Source organism: Lipophrys pholis (genome assembly GCF_963383615.2).
Source record: "Lipophrys pholis genome assembly, chromosome: 19".
NCBI lineage: Eukaryota > Metazoa > Chordata > Actinopteri > Blenniiformes > Blenniidae > Lipophrys > Lipophrys pholis.
Window position 1 is genome coordinate 6,432,472 of NC_137647.1, and position 21,580 is coordinate 6,454,051.

Genomic DNA, 21,580 nt, shown 5'->3' on the forward strand with positions numbered 1-21,580 from the left:
TTTTAATAAAAAATTTTTGATTTGAGATATAACTTTCTTGGTGACTAATTTCAGATTCCTTTTTTTTTTTTCTTTCTTAATTTTTTTTTAGTGAATTCTATTAATCTCACTTTCAGAGTATTGTTTCCTCCTCTGGCGCTCTCCTGTGAATATTTTCTAATATACCCAAACCACTGATGTCCCATTTCTATCTGGAAAAATAGGAGAAACGTGTCAAAAAGACCTTTGCTTTTGTCTCTGATGCTCATTCATGAGTAAACAATTCTAAACCACAGGAAGAGACACCAACAGAATTACAATTTCTCACAGGACCAGCAGAGGTGGGAATATTGAATCTCGCCTACACCTCTGTGCGCTCTGCGAGGGCGGTTGAGAGATTTTGAAGTGTTTTTATTTTTGAATTGCAGCCAGAACTTTTCAGAACTAATGACAAGGCTCATTGAACGGTGGCAGGGACATGACAGGAAATTATTTTAAAAATACAATGCCGTGCCCTTTCTTACTGAGCATTTTTCAACTATTATACATCCATAAACACGTCCAACAAGCAAGTTGGTTACAATTCGTTGATTCCACAGTTGACTGCTCAAACCCGACTGCGAAAAAAAGCCCAACAAACAACTGACATAACCACGCCCAAGAAACGTCTGCAAGTACGAAGGTCATTCTACAGAAACGCCCCCTGAAGAGGAGCCAAAACGTTGATCAGTGTCTCACCAAACCTTCAAGGGTTAAAGTCTCGACCGTGAATGTGGGGAACTGGATCGAGACCCGGGTTAAAAAAAGGATTTGGTACTGTCCTGCAAAAAAAGAGCAGCTGAATATACACCAACTGCACTCCAGCTTCATCCACTTCCTTAATTATTATTGTGTTCTAATGAGAGAAGTCAACTATAGATCTAACTACCGAAAATAATTTTCAATTATGAAAGTGTCTTTGTTTCAAGTGAAGATGTTTTATTACTGTTTTGCCTTCAACATTATATATATGACATGTTTATTTGTATATTATTGTGATTTAAATGGTAGAATACAATGTTTTGAACCTTTGTTATTAGGGAGACAATATTGAAAAGATACATGGCTGATTTAAAATAAATGGCCAAATTGTTCAATGATGAAGGCGTAATGACACGTTATCATGGTTTTGGACTCATATTTAGAAAAACATGTTTGGCAAAATGAAGATAATAAAATCATGAAAACAATGTCTGTTTTTGTCTCTTCTAAATACCGGGAACAGGACACCCCCACAAGCACAAACTGATAATAAATGGATAACAGTGCAACTTGCTGAACTTCTCAGATGTTTCCTGGTTACTTATTTTCGTCTTCAGTCTCAGTCTGTTGAATTTATTTTAACTCTGCTTGACTGACTCTCAGGGTGTCTCTGGGAAATCCTAAATTGAATGAAAATTACTGTTATTATTGTCTACAATTGTCCCGTTTTCACATTATTGGCTGTTATTACATTAGTGGTTGTGTCTATGAATTGTTACGTCACTATTTTTTTTTTTCCACAGTAGAAAAAACAGATGGTTAATGAAAACAAATAAGGTTTTATTCATTAATTTACTGAATTAGAAATTTAGAAAAATGTAATCAAGATTTCCAGACAAGGATTGAGAAAGAAAAAGTGCCTCAGAGGAATAGTGGCTCATAAAAATCATGTCAAACTTGAGCTATTGTTGCTCCTCCCATCTTCTTCCAAACACTTTGAGATGCAGCATTTTCCTGTAGCTGACACCGGGGGTGCGTCCCAATAGTCCCTCTTATCTCCTTTCTCAATGCTTCCTTTAGAACTTCCCTTTATCAAAGGGGATGAGCTCATGCTGCCCCACAATTCCTTGCGGCGACAACATTTAAAGGGACCCGCTCATCCGAGCGTTCAGGGAAACTCACGATGACTCAAAGCAGATCATGTTAAGTTACCAAAGCAATAATCTGGCTTGGACAACTTTAAATAATCTAAAGGCCAGATCCAAACTGAGAATGGTTGGCGGATGTTGTAAAAGGAACACCGTGAAGTAAACTGGTCGTGCAGCCTATTATCAGTTTGATTGGTTATTTATTCAGCTGGAAGCCTCTTTTTCCTTGATTTCAAATCAAACTTTGTGATATTTGAGATTATATCAGTCGTTAGAGGCACGGTGGAAAGTGTTATAAATGCGCTTTCTTTGGTCCATTTTCGGAAATTTGTAGTTTTTTTCACCACGGCTGACGTCAACCAACCTGCGCCGCCTTTCCCTAACGCGTTTAGGAAACCTCCTAACACCTTTAAGTGAAGGAAAAGTAGATAGGAAAGGAGATAGTAGGGACTATTTGGATGTACCCTTGATGTTCCACTGGCTGGAGTTCCTCTTGTTTCTGAGGTGCAGGTGCATCTACATCTCATTGCAGAGTGAATAGTGGAGAACAATGCTTCTAAATCTATCACTGGGGGTGGGTGGGGGGGTGGGGGGGGGGGCGTTTCTGTAGAATCACTTGTGATGTGAAACAATAAGAAACTGATACGTGAATAAAAATGCTTGTTGGTCTGCGGCAGCCCGTTTACAGAGTGGCGTTAGTGCTTTTTTGCAGCGTTTCAGAACAATCTTACACGTCTTAGCCCGATATATGTAAACCGCACACGCACTTTCTGAATATAAACCACCAAGTTTTAACCTTTTCAAAACAAATATTGGCTTCATAAAAACCTATGCGTAATTGAACTAGCGTCACCCAACACCTTCCGCCTCATAAACGGTCAAGCTCAAATATAAAAAGAGACACCAGTGTGAAAAAAAACACAAACAAAACGTGGGTGACAACAAAACGGAGTACAGCAGTATTTTTCCCTCGGTAATTAAACTCTGCATAGATTCAGTTTAAGACACACACAGGTAGGAACTTATAGCAGTACTATGACGGGAGGGCAGAGAGAAGGGGGATGTCGTTTGAGGCGACGCCTCCTGCGGTCGGCGAGCTTCGCCCGGCGGCCGGCGGGATGAGACGTCCATGTGTTCAGCGGGTACTCGGAGCTGTCACAGAGGCACTTGTGACAAGGAAAACAAAAAGAATAAACTCATTAGCTCAATGGTAACCTGGCGAGGAAAACCGCACGGCAATTCACATCCATCACAGTGATTAAACAAACGCAGGAAGACATGAGAAGAAGCCAGGGTGTATTTATACCCGACAGGAAAGGAGGCCAGAATGAATGAAAAGAAGGCAAATATTTCACGTTCGTTCACGTAAGAGACCCGGCTTCAGCGTGGCCTCATGAGGAGGAGGCATGACACAACCACATGTGACAGTCATGACACATGCAGCAGTTTTACATCTTACTGAAAAAAAACGCAATTTAATCAAAAGTTATGAAATAGGCAGAAACTAAACGTTTTTTTTCTATAGATATTTTCTTTTATTGGACCTTGATATTTTATATTTTGGGTCAAAAAGCTTCTCAACCTTTTTGTTTTGTTCACTTTTTGTTGAATGTTCAAAAATCAGACCAGGGGTGTCAAACACATTTCAGTTCAGGGCCCGATTTCATTCTCACTGTGCAAAATACTGTGAAATGTCCATAAAACTGTTGCATTATGGGTGTTTTTACCAACTCACCATAACAGCATGACTTTTTGAAGCTATTGCTAGCTCAGCCCGGGTCTCAGTGTTGTGTCTGCGACTCGTAAGATATTTGTAAAAAAAACAAAACACGAAAGACAAAACTAAACAAAACAATGTTTTCTTTGAATTTTCTTTAAAATTTGTTTGGCGTGAAGGATTGAATCCTACAGCAGGCCGGGTTTGGATCACGGCCCTTAATGTTTGACATAAAGTATATGTTAGGAGATAAATCTATTTTTAATTGGGATTAAGTTGGTTGGTGTTTATCAAACAAAACAGCAACATGGTTATAGTCACTGGAAAAAGAAAAAAGTAATATTGATTTCCAAATGGATTGTGTTATTTTTATGAGCCTGCTGACCTCAGTGTGCCGTCTGATTCAAAATGTTCATGATCGTTGCGGTAATGTGGGTTTGGTGGAACAATAGCCTTTGATATTCACATCATCTCATCAGAAGACTGGAGAGTACGTCTCGTTCTCATGACCTGGGGACTAATGAAACTGTGCGGGTCATCTGATTGAATTAGGAGCTCTTAAATGATGTCATAAGAATGAAGTTATTGTTCGACTCCCTCATTAAACTCGCAGTGTCTCTAAAATCAGTAACATGTTGATCCACGCTGAGAAATTACTCGAAGTATTTGTTACTGTGGAGTATTGCCTCACTCTGATTTACAGCAGATTTAGAAACTGGTTTTCTCTTTAATTCCAAAGCTTCAGATCAGACGCCCTCTACGTGTCGGCTCAGGACCCAGTCCGCTCTCTACCTACCCAGGGAGGTGGTACTGTATCGCGTCCGCTGCAGGGTGGAGTATCCGGGTTTGTCCGACACCAGGACGCGGTGGGCCGGAGGGACCATGACCTCTCCGTTCCTCTGCAGCGAGGCACACCTGCGGAACGTCAGGTCCAGCTTGGCCTGGATGTTGCTGGAGCTGTGGGCGCGCTTGATGTCGACGGGCTCGTGGCGTCCGGCTCGTCCATTGAGCAGCTGCGCTTTGCAGTTGTGGCTGTTGCAGCCGGGCGCGACGCTGGCTCGCCTCTCCTCCAGCGCCACCGCGGTGAGCGTGCCGTTGGAGAGGGAAAGCTTGGCCAAGTTGCTGCTGGCCAGCTTTCCCAGGTGGCCACAGCCATTCATCCGTCTGTCTGGTCCCCTGTTGGGAGAGCGAGGAATGTCTTTCTTCATGAAACCGGGCTTAAAGAAAGACAAGAGGCTGTCCTGGCTGCGAGCTTCATGTCCACTCTGACCTCTCCTGTCCTCTGTCGTCTGCAGAAAGTCTTTCTGTGCTCTGGAGGGAAGCCCTGCCGCCACCTTGGTCCTCCTCAGTGTGGAGTCTCTGCTCGGAGGGGCACTGTGGCTGATGTGTCCTCCCAGAATGCCTCCTCTCTGCAGGTCCAGGGTCCTGCCCAGGTCTGGCTTTGCCCTTTTGGACGACCGGTGCCTGAGACATTCGTCGTCTCTTGCTTTGACAGCGTTGCCGGCGTCGTGGCTGATGTTTCTCTCCATGCACGCCCGGCTCTGTCCCTCGGGTATTTTGGGGGAGTAGCACATGTCGTTGCTGAGTCGGTCCGTGCAGCTGAGGCTGCTGCCGCTCGGTGAACTGCACTCCTGTCCCACATCCAGCACCCGTCCGTGGGCGCTCCTTAGCGGCGGGGTGGCCACCAGAGTGATGATGGGATCTTTGGTACATCGCGGCCGGCGCCCAGACTCCAGGTACTCCACCAGCTCTCCCGACTGGGCCTGAGCAGAGTGCTTGCTGCGGTCTCTGGACGCAAAGGACCACCGCAGAGGGAGAACTTTGTTCAGACTGTCCTTGGACTTGGTTGGTGATCTCATGCTGACACTCCGGCCTTGGTTCCCACGAAAAAACTGATTGGTTTCAGACCCATCTATTGAGGAAAGAGAAGGTTAGCTGGGAACAGTTTGGATAAAGAGGATCTACAGGCGAATGGATCTTCCCATTTTGAATACAATAACAACTTAAGACAAAAATCTGTAACCAGGAAATATCTTCTGTGTTTCATCATAACCAACCACCGCTACTCTAAATACCTACTTGTTTCCACAGTTTTGGGGAGTTCGTCTCTAAACACGGGCAGCTCAGGAGACTCTGGGGCCGGCGACGACTCCAGATGTCCAGGCACGGGTCCACCGGAAACCACGCTGCCCCGCTCACTGCCCCCCGCCAGCCGGACCAGCCAGTGGTCGGACGTGGACGAGCTGGTGGAACCTGTGAAGAGCCGTCAGTGGAGTTATTGTGTTTCATTTAAAGGCCCCATGTGGAGTCAAAGATGTGTTCGACCACCGTGTCACAGTGGGAGCACAGGAAGTCTGCAATCACTCTGTGGAGTGAAAAGTGTGATTTACAGGGTGTTCTCATTCCTTCCATTTATCTGTAAACGCTATCATTTCGATGAAGCCATGTCTGAGAGGGCTTCTGTGTCTGCAGCTAAAGGAGATCTTCCCAGTCACCCGCTTTCGATCCACAATCATTGTTACTGAGAAAAAGCTGCTGACTATAGATTTTACCGTCCAAGCTGGTGGTCTGAGCTGTAAGGGATCTCTTAAGCAACCTCAATCATTTCTACGTGGGTGGAGAAGCGAGAGGTCTGACCTGTGCCCGAGGAGCCGGCGGACCAGAGGGGGATGGTGTTTCTTCTCTGGTAGAAGAGGATGTAGGCGCCACGCGTGCACACCTCGGCGTCTGGAACCGGCTCGGCGCTGCTGTCGTCGTAACTGTACCACTGACCGTCCACGGAGTTCCTGCAGAAGGCTGCACCGCGGACAATGGAAAGAAAACTCGGAAGTGTGAGAAGTGTTTCAGCTGCATGCGTGTTTTGGATTACAGGGAACACTACCACTACCACTACTACTACTAAGTATGAAACAGTAATATCACCATAAACTGTGATCTTTTAATCCAGTATTAGCAGTTTGATCTGCTATCTGAATGGGAATGATTAACATGTAAGACTATGGATTCAGTGTAAGTACATACATAATACTGCAAAGATAATTATAGTATTATTGATGGCTTACAGCAAACATTTTGCTATATATTCTGCTACTCTATTACTTCATCCTCCTTTTTGACAACAAAAATATTTACTTAACATGCAAAACATTCATTTACCGTTTTGTTTGTGGCATTTTTTAATAAAATGTTTGTTTTGCAGATTAAAATCATGCTGCAACCCTGGAAGCATTTCATGCAGGAAACTGCAATATTTCTAGAAAGAATATGCATGTATGTGTAAATATTGCTGACTTCCACTGTGGTTGTGTTATGTTTCTGTGTTTGCTCTGTGACGAAGATGTTCAGGATGGATTTATGTTCATCATTCCCAGAACCTGAGCTGAATGAAAGATGCAGGTGACCTCCCGGAAACGGATCAGACCTGTGTAATGCCCGCCATGCATTCCTCCGTGGTGGTTGCACACGGCGTACAGGTCGTACAGGAAGTCGGGCGGAGGCACGTCGGGTCGTCTGGCGTGCTTCCAGCCCGGCTGGTGCGCGGCGTGGTTTCGGTTCACCATGTGCGGCGCCATGTCCAGGCCCGCCAGGGGGAAGTGCACGAAGGTGGTGAGCTTGTTCCTCTGCTCGCCCACCTGCCTGAAGCGCTTCAGGTGGAGGATGAGGATGTCCGGCAGCGTCCACAGGCTCATCTTCACCATGCCCTGCTGCAGCTGCTTGCAGTGGGGGCACTTCCAGGCGTCATCCGGGGCGAGCTGGCGGCGGCGGCGAAACAAACAGAGTGATGCTTTTTACCCAGTGACATCCCACATTTCATGTTTCTTATTTCTTCTTCAATAAATCCAGGGGGAAAAAATCGTCCACCTGAAAATCACATCTCCATTATCTCTGAAAGAGACGACAGGATGTGCAACAGGAAGCACATCTTGAAGCGGTTGCCGTGGCTACGAGTTTGGTTCTGATTACCCGCTTCAGTCAAACAAAGTAACGTGATGTCTTCTTCCATTTTTCTCCATTAGGCATTGATTCAAATGTCAGTAAAGTGAAGGCTGTGAAGTTCGGTAACGTCCGAGTTATTCAAGGACTTTTACAATTATCATGCATCGCTGAACACATACCGTACAAATTGGTTCTGGCCTGCAGAGGAACCGCAAACATGCAGTCAGAGTGAGGAAAAAGTGTGAAGAAACGGCCAAACATTGCTTGAAATGTGAAAGAAAAGGGCTTCAAAGCTCGATCGGCGTTAATGAAGCTGCCACAGATGTGCAGGTCACTGAGGCCCGGAGCTCTGACGCACCTGGATCCCATCAAAACAGATTTGGGGTTTTGGACTGTGCAAGGGCACGGCCTCCATGATTTACTGGAAGGGGATGAAATTCTGATTTATTGACACTTATTTCTTCACTTCTCGACTTTAATCCGCCAACACGTTACTTATAAATGCTTTTGTTTTTGCTCTGGGGGAGCTTCACAATATTTCTTGTCAAATTCTAGGATTCAGTTCACACTTTATTTATCCCACGATTTCCAGTGTACAGTGATTAGTACAGTCAGTCACAACATAAATAAATAATTAATCAATCTGCCAAGGAAACATTTTATGCACGGGACAGAGGCATGACAGGAGAATATAAGTAGCCTACGTATACAAGCCGTAGAGCAACATAAAACCAGATAAGATAGAAATCATATAATGAAACATCAAATCGACAGGAAATAAATAACGTCCTCTAGATAAAATCATTTAAAATGGGTGTGGTCTGCATTTAGGAGCTTAATAATACAGTGACTCTGTGCTGCTTATACAATATACTGTATTTATGAATTGTTGGATTTAATATATTTTGTTGATCTCATCTGACATCACGTAATTTCTTGATTGAATCTCAATGCATTTTATATCAACTATTTTATGTGGTGTACTTATTACCAGATATTGTGTACATATCCTTTTTTTCTTTGCCTCTGTTCTTTTCTGCATGTTGCAACACTTAGAAATTCTTTGCAGTGGGATTTATAAAGTAATATCCAATCTAATCTAATCTGTAGACGTGTTTCCGAGTCATGCTGTGATTTTTACTCCACAATCATGTAGTTATTTTTTCCATACGGAGATGCCCGAGGGCCCGATACTGACCAACCATTCTTGAAGTTCCTCGTGTACAGAGACAGTCAATGATGAAATTGACATGTTCTTTTTTTTTTTTTTTGTACAGTTGCATCACATTCTGCTTCTGAACTTCATTAATTGTGAGGTTATCCGGCTTTTTCAGTCTTTGTGTGCTTTCATTCCCATTTTTTCTCCATGTCGATTGCGAATAAAAGCAAGAGTTGAGACCTGCATTAACCCACAATTATATCAAGGAGAATACGTCAGCACAACAATGCAGAATATTCAATTACGGGAATTATTAGAGACAGATTTATAATGTCATATTCACTGGGATGACTCCTATGATCCTAACTATGTGGACACCAAATAATAACGTTAGTAATTATTTCACACATCTATGCTTTTGGTGGCTTTAGCTTTTTATGATTTAAAGTCTTTATTATGTGTATTTTTAGAATCTTTAAGCAACACATGCAGATGAGCTGAGATTTGACAATAATGTGTGACTTAAATCACATTATTCTGTAATATAGAGTATAAACAGATGCATCTCATAATGTGAATCAATATTTTTTAAACAATGTTTGATATATTACTTCAAAAAGCTTGAAACTGTCTAGTACGTGAACAAAATTGATATTCTATTATTCTGTATGTATATGCATAGTGAATTATCAACGAGTTATCTCATGTGAGGCAGCATTTCAGCAGTGCTTCATCATGTCAGCAGTAAAACAAGGCAACTGCAGTAAAAACAAACAGCCGTCTCCAACACTTTTATACACAGAACTTTAAATATATTTGGATGTTAAGGCTGCAGTGGATGAGACACAGCCAAAGAGGCAAATGTGTCTGTGTTCCTTCATTTTTCTGATAGTGACAAATTAAACTGTTGTATTATTTTAAAGAAATACCAGAAAATAATCAAAACATTGTGTGCACATAAAAATACAGAGCTGGGTTTAAATTGATATGCAACAGGTTAGTTTTATTCAACTGATGATGGAATTTGTTGTTGCAATCATATCATTTCTCCAGTATTCCCCATGGGGACAAGAAAAGTATAATATCGTATCTCATCTTATCTGGCGCCCCCCAGAGGAGGCCCGCAATACATTTTGAAAACTCTGGGATGTTCAGGACATCTTGAGTATTTTGGCTTCAGGCACAGTGTGAAATGTTGTGGGAATGTGAGCTAAATATGGAAAAAAAATAAACTATTAATACACAATTGGTGAGATGAATGATAACTTGTGTGACAAAGACATGCAAAAAAGTAATAGGTGACGTGTTTTTAGTTAAACTTACTGATGCAGTAATAGAAAGAAATCTTGAACGTCCTGATCAGAAAGAAGTAAAATGTCTGTATTTTTGCACCATGCTGACCTTTGATGTTATAACATGTCGAATCAATAACACTCCACAACTCTACATGATGGTAAAACCTACTCAAAACCTGACCCACACACACACACGCACAGTTCATTTTCACAGTTGTCCCATTTCCTCTTCTCCTCCCACATGTATAGAACAAAACACTCCTAAAAACTATTTTGCATTTGTGATGTTTCATAGCTACAATTTACAGACTTTTATTTTATTTAAATTTTTTTGCTTTTGTAGCCAATTTTAGAAATGTTTCCTTTTTTTCATGGATTTTTTCCATTTTAGAGATTTTCTGCAATCTTGTTTATTGCCTAGTTTCAGCTATAGAAGCAATTTTGACCGTTTTTAGTGATTCTACCTTTCTAGCTATTTTACCTGCATTATTTCTGAGGAGTTTAAGCTATTTTATTTAATTTTTAATTATTATTTTTTTTTTCAATTCCTGCTGTTTTAGCCATGTTGCCTTCTATTGCTGTGGCATGCACATAAAATGAAAATGTGCTTATTTACATGGAATCTTCTGAACGTTTCCGAGAGCCACTACAGAGGGGCTGAAGACGCGCAGGTTGCAGGCATCTGTAATAGCTCATAATAACTTTATATGAAAAGCCATTGATCCCCAGGAGTTTGTACCTGCTGCTGCTGCCAACAGCAACTGCGTATTGGCATCACACACGTTTAAAAATAATTGACACTCTGCACACCTTATTATATGTGTAGCATCTGTAGGATGTAAAAAACAAAACCAAAAAAAACCAAACAAATTGGCAGAGAGATTGAAGAATGAGATAAATGAAATTGCTGTCAGTGTTGGTTGAGTTATGGAGCGACAGGGTCTAAGTGTGGCTACTGGAGACAAATGGAAAAATGCCAATTGAAATGAGATCCATTCAGCATTTGGCATGAAAGCAGGACTTTGTAAAAAAGGATTTGTGAGAACTAATGTCCAGATGAAGTACTTTAAGCAATATATTTAATAATCACTTATCATAACCAAAGATATGACGCTTTTCATTATAAAACTAATTATATTTGATGGCTTAACCTGATCAAACAGCAACTATTATCTTACTTAGTGTCTGTCTGAGTTTTCAAAACTTAACCAGATTGCCTGAACCAAATCAGACGGCAATTGTTTCTTGTTACCATGGCGACAAAGCTCCAACATTCAAGTTCCAATGTATTCGGTCGAGATAGGCCCTTGAACCTCTAATCTATGGAAATGGTTGATTCGTTAGACTGATACTATTTGAAGCTGGTGCCGTTATTTAGATTTAATGGATTTAATAAAAAAAATAACCTGAAATTTAATTTGACGGTATCAGATTCAGCCTGGAGGTTTTGCGCAGTTTTTTTTCTAGCTGCGGCTCACAGAAGTCGATCCAGGAGACTCAACATGGAGGACGGCGAGGGAAAACCCACCTGCTCTTCTTTGGTGTAGAGCTGGAAGCATTCGTCCAGGGTGCAGCTGTACTGCTGGACGTGCTGCTGCTGCTGGTTCCTCACGCTCTCCGCGTCCTTCACCACCTCCTCCTGGATGTTTCCGAAGAGGCTGCGGACGGAGAAATAGTGAGGCTGCGAGTGAAAAGATGAACAAACAGAGGGACGGGAGGTGGCAATGTACCTACCAGTCTTTGACTCGGTGTTCCCACTCGATGATGAGCTTCACGTGAGGAGGCCCTCCCGAGCCGCAGAGCTTCAGAGCTCTGGGAAACACGACATTGAAGTTCAGGTTGAAAAACTCTTAAGTTATGAGACATTTACGAGTCACACAGTACATTTTATTCTTGTCTTGTTGGCGTTTTGTACAATCAGGTTTCCATGTTAGGCAAAGCTTCATGGGGGATGGATGGATGAATCTCCTATCGACGTGTGTATTAAGGCTTTATAACCACTAGATGTCAGCCTTGTTGCAGTGCTGAGAAGCAGGAGCCCAGATACACTCATATGTACTGTATAGATTCATTCAACCCTTTATTCAGCAACATAGCTGATTTTTGTTGGTTTCCAAGTGTAAAGTGTGTTGTGAGGCATCACAATCTCATCCACTGTTATTTGCTTAATAACACTGACCCACATGTTGGGAAATACCTGTTTAACAGATCTACATTAATTTAATCATATATGAAGAATACTTCAAGGGTTTTTGACAGCCATCATTGCAGAGATACTATGACTTAAAGTGGCAGTGTGTAAAGTCATGCCTCTATTGCACACTGGGTGGCAGCGCTGAGTCGATTCCAGAGTTTTGTCCTTCAGAAACAGCATATACAGTGTATACATGTGTATAACATAGATGGCTGCACTGTGGGCTTCAGTCATTGTTGCTTAAGCTATTCCCCTGCTGCTACTTTGAGTGACTCAATACACCTCCTAGTGGTGGAAATGCGTACTGCAAGATTAAGACTAATTCTGGTCGATATACTTAGACTTGTCTGTCCTTTCAGGTCACAATGATTTTACATTAATTCAGAACATCAAAACTTGACTACTCCAAAACTCCTGAACTCCATTGAAAGGACTGGTTGTGTGGAAAAGTTTGAGGGGTTTCGATGGTTTACAACACAAAACAAAAGTTAGTTTCCATGCTCAGCGTCTTTGATTCAACCCATTTGTCCCAACCGTACGTAAAAGATGCCATGTGTTCTAAGGTGAAATGAATGTTTCTTTTGGATGCTGAGTTTTAGGCAACATAAACAGATGCAGTTTTTTGTAGGTGTATATTGTTAAAAGCCGTTCAAATTCTGTGTGGTGCAACTTTCACTTTTACCCCCATTACTTTTTTTTTTTTCCTGTAGTTTCACTTGTTCACGTTTCATTTTCTTTTCTGAAATTAAAATGATCCAAATCCAGAAAGCTGCTGACGGGACCTTTTCTGTGTGTGTACATATCAACACGCGTGTGACATTACTCACACACAGTTGACAGAGGTGAACAAACTGAAAGTCAGACGGTGGCTGCGGTACATTCTTGCCGGTTGAGTCGGGGACAGAGCATATTTCTGAATCATTAGAGTTCAAACACTATCATTACACGAGTTTCTAGGATACAGTGCGCCGCACAATTTGCATTTCAAAAGATCTGAAAAAAGCATTTGCCCGAATCAGCCGCATTCAGCCAATGAATGAACTGTTCTTAGCAGCTACACAAATGGAAGTCTTTTCAAGATCTCGCAAAAAAAAAAGAAAAAAAAAAGAGTCCATTTGAGACAGCAATTCACTTCTGCAACTGAAAGCCATCAGACGGGCAGTTCTACAATAATGGAGAAAGACGTCAACACTTTTTAGCTTCTCCTGTAAAATCACGTCCACGGTTATGAGGCTGTACTTGAGGATATATTTAAAAGAAACAACAAAAAAAAAACCAATCAGACTTCTGAACATCTGCTGACAGTGTCTATCCTCTAACAAATGTCAGACTTACAGTCTCACACACACGTTTTGGTTTAAAGTAGCCAACGTCTCTCACGAGAAACAATTTAATTCAACTTCCAATACCGATTAAATTAGCCAAACCTCGGGAACATTCAGCGTTTGGAATTGCAAACATTATACCAGTACAAGGAATTGGACAGTAGAAACTGCATTCAGGATAATCTAATAATCCTCTGGGTTAAAAAAAAAAAGAGTTTTGTGCACAAATTAAGTTAAAAGTCTTCAAAAACAACATCTTTCATCTTTCATCAAGCTATCACCCAACATCCACAACAACAAAAAAAAAAAAGAAAGAAAAAAGACAGTTTTATATTAGAAAGTCTCCAACAGCGACGGGCGGACAAAGCAATTAACACAGCCAGAGTCTGACAGCTTGTTTGACTGTGCCAGAGACTTCCTGTCCTCCACCGACGTGAACCGACGGCCTCACCTGTCGACAGCAGGGTGGTAGAGGGGCCGGCCATCCTGAGGGGACAGGTAGCTGTAAAACGCAGATCCTCCCACCACGCGGATGTTAAACAGCACTCTGGTATTCTGAAAGAGGAGAGACGCATTTGCAAGTATAAACTTTTTTTTTTTTTTTTTTTAGCTTTTGCATATGACCCACACTCCTCCATCCACGGTTTAATATTAGTGCCTTTATGGACTTGCTCTGCAGGAGGCCTATTTCTCTCTACTCTGACATAACTATGTTGTTACTCGCACTATATGGAACATAAATATACAAATTAACAGTGATTGGCTTCATTTTAATGTTTGAGAAACAGAGATAAGAGCCTTGCCTGGCTCCAAAGAAAGAGGATTCACAACGATTGACAGAAGCCATGTGACTCTGTTTCTAGTAGTTGTACACAGTTTGTAATATTCTTTTGTTTTTAATGCACAATTTTAAGACAAAAACAACAATAAACTTTAACATAATCAAAGTTCACTCTCAAATCCCCCTTTAATCCTTTCAAAAAGTGCAGTTCTGTGAAGAAAAATGAAAGAAGTAATAAAGTTCTAATGTCTTTCTCTTGCTCTAAAGCGCACATGTTATTACAACGAGATTCGCTTGGATTGCAGGTGCTCTGGGAGCGAAGGGGGGCGCTTCTGCAGAAATTAAACTGATTTCCTCTTGTTCTAGTGAATTCTGGTGCGTGGCTGAGCTCGAACGCCCACCGACTCCTGCGGCGAGAGTTCAAGGCCGGCGGCGTTGCACATCTCTGGAAAATATTCCTGCGTTGCATTCGCGGGAATGCAAACAATACGTTTAAATTAGTGCCTCACAGAAGCCGCTGAAGTGTCTGCAGCCACGACCACGTTATCGCTTGGTGGACACTGCAGGCATCACATCTCCCTGCAGGGCTCGAGCGGAATGCTGCACGGCGAGAATAAACCTCAAATTACTTTTCTTCTCATTACAGACTTGCTCGGGCTCCGGCGAAGGCCTTTGTTTGTACATGTGGAGACCACACAAGGCGTCCTCTCGACTTCTCGTTTCGATCACTTCCTTCGCAACGCGATTACAGATGCGTCGGCATCTGATGACACACATTTGAGCACCATCCGTACACGCAGGCCCGCACTTGTTTACAATCGGAACAAAATTCTTTCAACGGCAAAAAAAAAACCCAACGTGTATTTTGAGCTTCTTTCTGTGTGTTTATGTTAAACGTCCCCCTCAGCAGACGTAGATGAAGTAACACTAAGAAACGAACACAAGGGAGGAGAATAAAAAGGACAAATAAGAGCGGGGTCCTGCTTTTGAACAAGGTTAATGACTTCTTGTGTCGAGTGAGAGGCGTGAGAAGACGGGACTGTTTGTGCCTGACAAAGCCAAAGATCTTCAGTTACAAACCATGCAAAGTGTGTGTGTGTGTGTGTGTGTGTGTGTGTGTGTGGGGGGGGGGGGGGGGGGACCATCGAGGATGATACCGACATGTCTAACACAGAGCAAAATCCCACATGCAGCATGTAAAATACAATCATTTCTGACCAAATGTAAATCGAATCTTATTAGATTTTGACGTGTGCTGAACAAACCGCTGCGATCCACAGGCCAGAAATTGGACAATGCGCCAAACAAGAGCGGTAAAATGTGACCTGAAAACTGATCTTTTGAATCAAAATATAAAAATGGACAAGAGGGAGTCGGGATGAGGCTGAAATGTGGGCGTGAAACACTGGGCGAACATTTAGCACAAGACTGGATCAAATGTTCACGGTTCACAGGGGAAGCAACCAGATAGGGTCACTTCTCGCTTTTCATTATTTCTTTAAAACTTTTAAAAACTAATTATGAAACACATCTAATTTCTTATTAAAGCACACTTGTCAATGGACCGACTAGTATTATTTTAGTTCACTAAACACCACTGAGCTTGGTTTCTCATCTTGTTCTCCCAGTGGAGCAGAGTTCAGAAGAAGTTTCGTGTTTAAACGACAGAAACACTAAAAACGATGTAGTTAGTATGTCGGGCCACTAGTGATTGCTGTTGTTTGTTTTTGTCACACACGATCATGTTTGCTGGTGCACAATAGTTAAGTCGTGTCATATTGGACCCGGACGCCCCTTCGCCCAGTGTGAGATCACCGCACATCACTCAGACTAAATTCAATTTCAAAACGTTCCACATTCACCAAAGTGCTGCCGATTTTCACGCTGGAAGATCGTCTCTGCTCCGTTTCATGCCTTCGTCTGTTGAAGTGACGTGCTTTTTGGATTGCGCCATTGCCAGAGCTAAAATTAGATGGGGCAGCGGAGAAATCCACTTGTGTGGCGCGATCCATCGATGCAATGAAAATACAGATCCTGCCGAGACGAGAGACTCGGAGCAAACATCTGCTCTGAGCGCCGCTGCCTTCCCTGGCAGAGGTGGGCTCCAGCAAAGTGATTATACTGTCGGAGCTCGGTTTTAATTAAACGGCTGACAGCGTGGGGGCACACAGGAGGCTGCGGATCTCCAGCGGTGCCGCTGAAAAGTGTTGCACCCGACTCGTCTGCTCCTCTCGCCCTCCCGACACTTCTAGCGGGGCGGCGTGCGGCGAGAGTCGACAGTTTGCAGCAGCTGTGCGTCACCTGGCTCCATGGCGGAGGGAGAGGCGCCGGTTTAAAACCTGCTCGCCGCACCGTCACGTACAAACACAGGACTGCGTATATAGCTCGGGCAAAAACAAGCGAGAAACGGGGGGGCCGCTCGGCTTCATCATTGACCCGTCACAGCAATATGTATGCAAATATTTTCATAATGAAATCAGTCGTATCTACATTTATAGAACTCCGATTGCTTGACCACAGGAATTAGGAGTTAATTAACATCCGAAGTGGAATCCCACCCTCCGCTTTCCCTGTGGGTTTTGTCAGCGGTTTAAAATAATGACACGAGTGGTTTGACTTTTTCCAATACTTATTTTCCAGCAGAGTGAGTCAACTGACACCACGACAAACGAAAAGCTGTTCAGGATCCGTCCCTCAAACATGGCTGAAGCCACGATTATTTAAATCCGAGCATCAATCATAAACTGCCGATGTGATATTTTGAACTGCTTTCGATTGTTTTCACCATCACAGAGGGGTGTTTACTTCTCGTGCTCTGACTTGAATCCCATTTGTTTGAGAGATGGTGTGTTCAGATCGTCTCCTCCGTTCAGAAGCAGCTGATAGAAATTCAAATCCAGACGGTCCCGCAGTCGGCCACCTGATTACAACCTGCTGCATTTGCTTTATAGCTGAAACTTTCTCTGGTTTTGGTGACTGAAAGAGACTAAAGTGGTTTCTTTGGTTAGACGATCCGGAGTGTTTTGACGTAGATTCACCCTGAAGATAATTTCAAGCTGCAAATATTGTAAAAACATATTAATGTGAAATATTTGCGACACTAAATGCTGCTTGAGACCTGAATAAGCAGGTGTTACTGTCAGATATAATAACTATCTGCTTTATGATCAATTAATAAACACTTAGGTACATGAAGTTTATGTCTTTGTGCATTATATTTCCACATAACAGTGTTCTTTCTCTGTTTGGACCTAATTTTAACTGGATTCAGGTGCATTGCTTTCTGTTTGTTTATTTGGACTTTAACTATGTGTGCAGTCAATGTTCATCATTGTTGTGCTTCTGACTGCTGCTCTGGTGCTACCAGGTGAGGTGGAATCTTGACATAATGCTTCAGCTGATTATGTTGCCATGTATGGAAACACAATTTATTGAAGCTCAGTCAGTCTTTTGCAATATTTGCAGAATACATTTCTAATATATCGTGCAGCCCAAGCACCACTGTGTTGTATGAAGAAAGTAAATGACGATGGAAGTGATGCATTTAAAGCCACGTTAGGTAACGTCTCTCCACAGTTACTAATCAGCTCACGTGTCTCTGAAAGAAATGAATCCAGAGCTCAACCGTGTCACATTTTAAGGAGGAACTCACTCTATAGTGAGCCAGAGTGAGAAAATCTGATAATGACTCAACACTGACACTAAAGCTGGTGAAGGGTTAATGAGAGTGTTCAGGAACAATAACCGCGATAAGGCCAATAACATTTTACTCCTCGGGGGGGAAGAAAAGGCCAAAAGTGACGTTGACTGCACAAGCGCCTCAATCGGGGCTCACTAAGCTGTTTTCCCTGCAATCTATTTATTTTCCACTATCGGCCTTGATGAAGGAGAGGACGGCCGCGTGTGGCCGTGTCCTTGCAGTGTGCCGACGTCCCGGCCTGAACCAGCTCCCCCGGCGGCGGTTTTAGTGTGCACAGCGAGGACAGCAGCTCCGCCACCTCGCTCCTGTAAAAACAAAGTGTCACCGTGTGGATCCGGCCAATAAACCTGAACAGGAACAGGTGCGCCAGGCGGCGCAGCGGGAGGGAGCCGTGTCCACTCTCCAGCCGGTGCTCAAGCCACGCCCGCCCACACTCGCTCTGCAATTAAATGCATGTTTCACGAGCGTTGCGGATGTTTTATCGCCGCCTATTCTATTTGTTTTCCCGTATTTCCATTGGCAGTTGTTTTGATTCATCGCGCAAAGATGCAAACCCCCGGCTCCGGGATTTTCTGTTTATAGCCGCGGCGAACAAAAGAAATCATGTAATATTTTACCCACTCTGGCCCACATTGTCGCGGAATTTACAGTTTCGCTGCCCACGTCGGATTGAAAGCGATCACACTTCTGTCCTCATGGCAGAAATCCCACCGCTTCACTCGGCAGATGCTCCGAGCTGTGTCTAATATTAATTCCTGTCCCTCGACTGGATGTGCTTCGGCTCGCTGGCAGAGCGGCTTTAACCAGAGGATGCGGGTTCAAGCATCTGCACCAAGTACAAAGTGAGTCAGATCCCGGCTCTGTGTTTTGTGATATTTCATTTAAAAGGAAGAAAGTATGCGATACCTGTGCCTGAGCTCCGTTGATCATCAGGTAATAAAGCTTGCTGAGGATGCTCTGCTGCAGCTGGTCCCAGGAAATAGACCGATCCTCCCTCATGAGGAACGGAGGGCCAAACCTTCAACAGTAACAGAGGAGATCAGCGTCAGAGCAGGAAGAGTTCAAACCGACACCTCGCAACATCACACGAGCGCCGGTCGGTTCAAACTCATCTCCTCGTCCTATTGTGAGTCCAATAATTATTTATTATCATTATCAGTGAGAGCAGAATCCTCATTACAGCATTTCTATGGGCGGACAGAAGCAGATAATGAGAAGTGAAGAAGGGCGAGGGGGAAGAAATATTACATCACGTGTCACGTTTATTATAATAAGGCCTAATTGAGGGCAGCCTGCCATTGTATGATGAGATTCATTGGTGTGAGGCCACGCGAGGGTGCATAATAACATAAAACTGGCCGGCGATGCCCACAAAAAATAATGAATAAAAAAACGAGCCCAGCTGCAAGTGTAAAGTTAATATTTCATTTGTTTTAAGAGCCAACAACAAATCACTGTTACATGAGCCATAAACATTGTTTGAGGAATTACAGCAACTAAAACTTGATACAGATAGATGATTTGACTAATTCTATGTAATTTATTTGCACAACAGTTTATAACCTAACAAATGTTTTACAGTTCCCAAATAAATTTGGATAAAATTCTATGTAAAAATTCTGAAATAATTTTAATAACTGCTTTTTTTTTTTTAAGGCAGTAAGCAAATTCATTCAAATTTAATTCATCATTCATTTCATTTGATCAAAGTCATGTGATGTGATGTGTATACAGTAGGAACTCAAAGTCTTTAAACGTGACAAACAAACTTTTCCTGTTAATCTATAGTATTAAATATGACACCACGCATTTTTTAACCCAAAGACGTATTGACTTAAGTTTTTCTATTTAATTCAGGGATGTCAAACATAAGGCCTGTGACCAACACTGTCCCAAAGGAGGCTCCAATCCGGCCCGATAAACAACTAAGGAAATTGTAAGTATTGAAAGCGAACGAACGAGCCTCAAAGCCATGCTATCGGCAGAGTTTGGGACATTTGGGACATTTCCACTGTATCTTGCACCAGAAACATAATAAACATTGGCTTCGCGTTGAGATTGGAGTAATGTTTGGTAGTAATTGTTTGCGTTTGTAAAAGTATGGACATATGCGTCACGTATATTCTGCGCCACAACAAAGAAAATCTTTAAAAGTTTAAAATTAGAGGTTATTATGGTAATATTTTACTGGTCCAGTCCACTCAAGATGAAATTTGTGGCCGCTGAAGTGAAATGTGTACGACACCCCCTGGTTCAATACAAGCTCAATATATTTTCTGACAGAGAAATAATAATAAAAAATAAAAGCATTTTAATTGAAACGAGACTGAGATTTATTGAATTTTGCTTTTATTTTTTGCTTCACTATGATGTGGGCCAAACCATTCCAATAACACACGACTGCAGAAACGAGATAAAACAAGAAAAGAAAAGAAAAATGTTCTAAAAGACATTTAGAAGAAAATCTGTCATTTTACAAGCTCGAATCTCTCAGTTAAAGGTTTTTCTTCTTTACTCTCTGCATCGCCGCCGAGCAGCGACAGCAGGGAGAACATGCAAACGCCACTCACAAAAGGCCTCCCAGCACTGAAATGACTTATTTATTCCTCACCTGCTTCAAAACAGTGTGACAGATGGGACATGTCACAGAACGGAGAGAAGTGATGCAAAAACAAGTGACGCTGCCGCACGCGGAATGCGGTTTCACAGTTTTCAGACAAACCGAGGAAAACAGAGTTTTCGCACCCGTTTGCTCCGGTGTACCTGTGACTGGCAAACCACCACCGAAACCACACAGAGCCGCGAGCCGCGAACGAGCCCAATGTCATCTTCCTGGCACGCCGCGGCCCTCCAGCTGTCGTCCTGCCGGGCGGTTCGAGCCGCGGCGGAGAGTCGTTTGAAGGAGAAACCGAGACGGTATTGGACTTTCTGGCGAGCTCACCTATATTGATCTCTTTGGACTCTGTCGGGGCGACGGAGGACTGATGGATGTCTTTATCGCGCCAGATGTCAGGGTCCTGAGTCGTTTTGATTTAAAGCACGTCTCGCTGAGGCACATTAGAGGGAGATGTGCCATTTTTTTTCGGAGTCAACATGACCTTGATGTGCTACATTAGAGTGAGGTTTGTGTTGAAAAGAAGTTTTAAAACGGGAGACTGTGAAAAGGTTTTTTTTTTTTTATCTCAAATGAAGCAAATAGGTGGTATTGACTGCAGAAATTAAAGATTAGCACAGAAGCACGCAAACCTGTCCGTAGTTTTTTTTTTGGTCGATGCAATATAAGCAGCTGAGAAGTAATTTCTTCAATCTATAAAGACGAGCAGCAATTGATGGAAGAGCAAAGTGCAAGTTAAAGTACTGCTCAGCCAAACCCACGACTGCTGATTTAATAGATTATCTGAGTCTAAAATTAGATGCATGGTTCAAAGGGGGCTTCAGTTGCACATGTATAAGAGGAAATCTTTAATGTAATGTTTAAATTTGCCATTACGGAAATGTGATAGACGTGTGAGCGAGAGGAAGAGGAAGAGGAAGAGGAGGGTGATCTGATTCATTGATTTGATATTACAATAAAAAAAAGCAGAACAACTCAACTTCTTAAGTTT

The 21,580-nt window shown here is 42.6% G+C and overlaps 1 protein-coding gene across 1 annotated transcript in view; it reads right to left on the bottom strand.

Moving 5' to 3' along the window:
• Positions 1-2,905: 2,905 nt before the first annotated feature.
• The window catches only part of usp43b (ubiquitin specific peptidase 43b), a 72,093-nt gene continuing 53,418 nt past the window's right edge, over positions 2,906-21,580 (bottom strand). The window contains exons 8-16 of the mRNA XM_080488738.1: positions 18,882-18,993; positions 13,946-14,049; positions 11,710-11,787; positions 11,504-11,633; positions 7,007-7,337; positions 6,223-6,381; positions 5,665-5,838; positions 4,382-5,497; positions 2,906-3,034 (exon numbers count right to left, since the gene is read on the bottom strand). Coding sequence (XP_080344864.1) covers positions 3,024-3,034; positions 4,382-5,497; positions 5,665-5,838; positions 6,223-6,381; positions 7,007-7,337; positions 11,504-11,633; positions 11,710-11,787; positions 13,946-14,049; positions 18,882-18,993 — 2,215 coding nt within the window. The 3' untranslated portion in view covers positions 2,906-3,023. The remainder of the gene's footprint in view (positions 3,035-4,381; positions 5,498-5,664; positions 5,839-6,222; positions 6,382-7,006; positions 7,338-11,503; positions 11,634-11,709; positions 11,788-13,945; positions 14,050-18,881; positions 18,994-21,580) is intronic.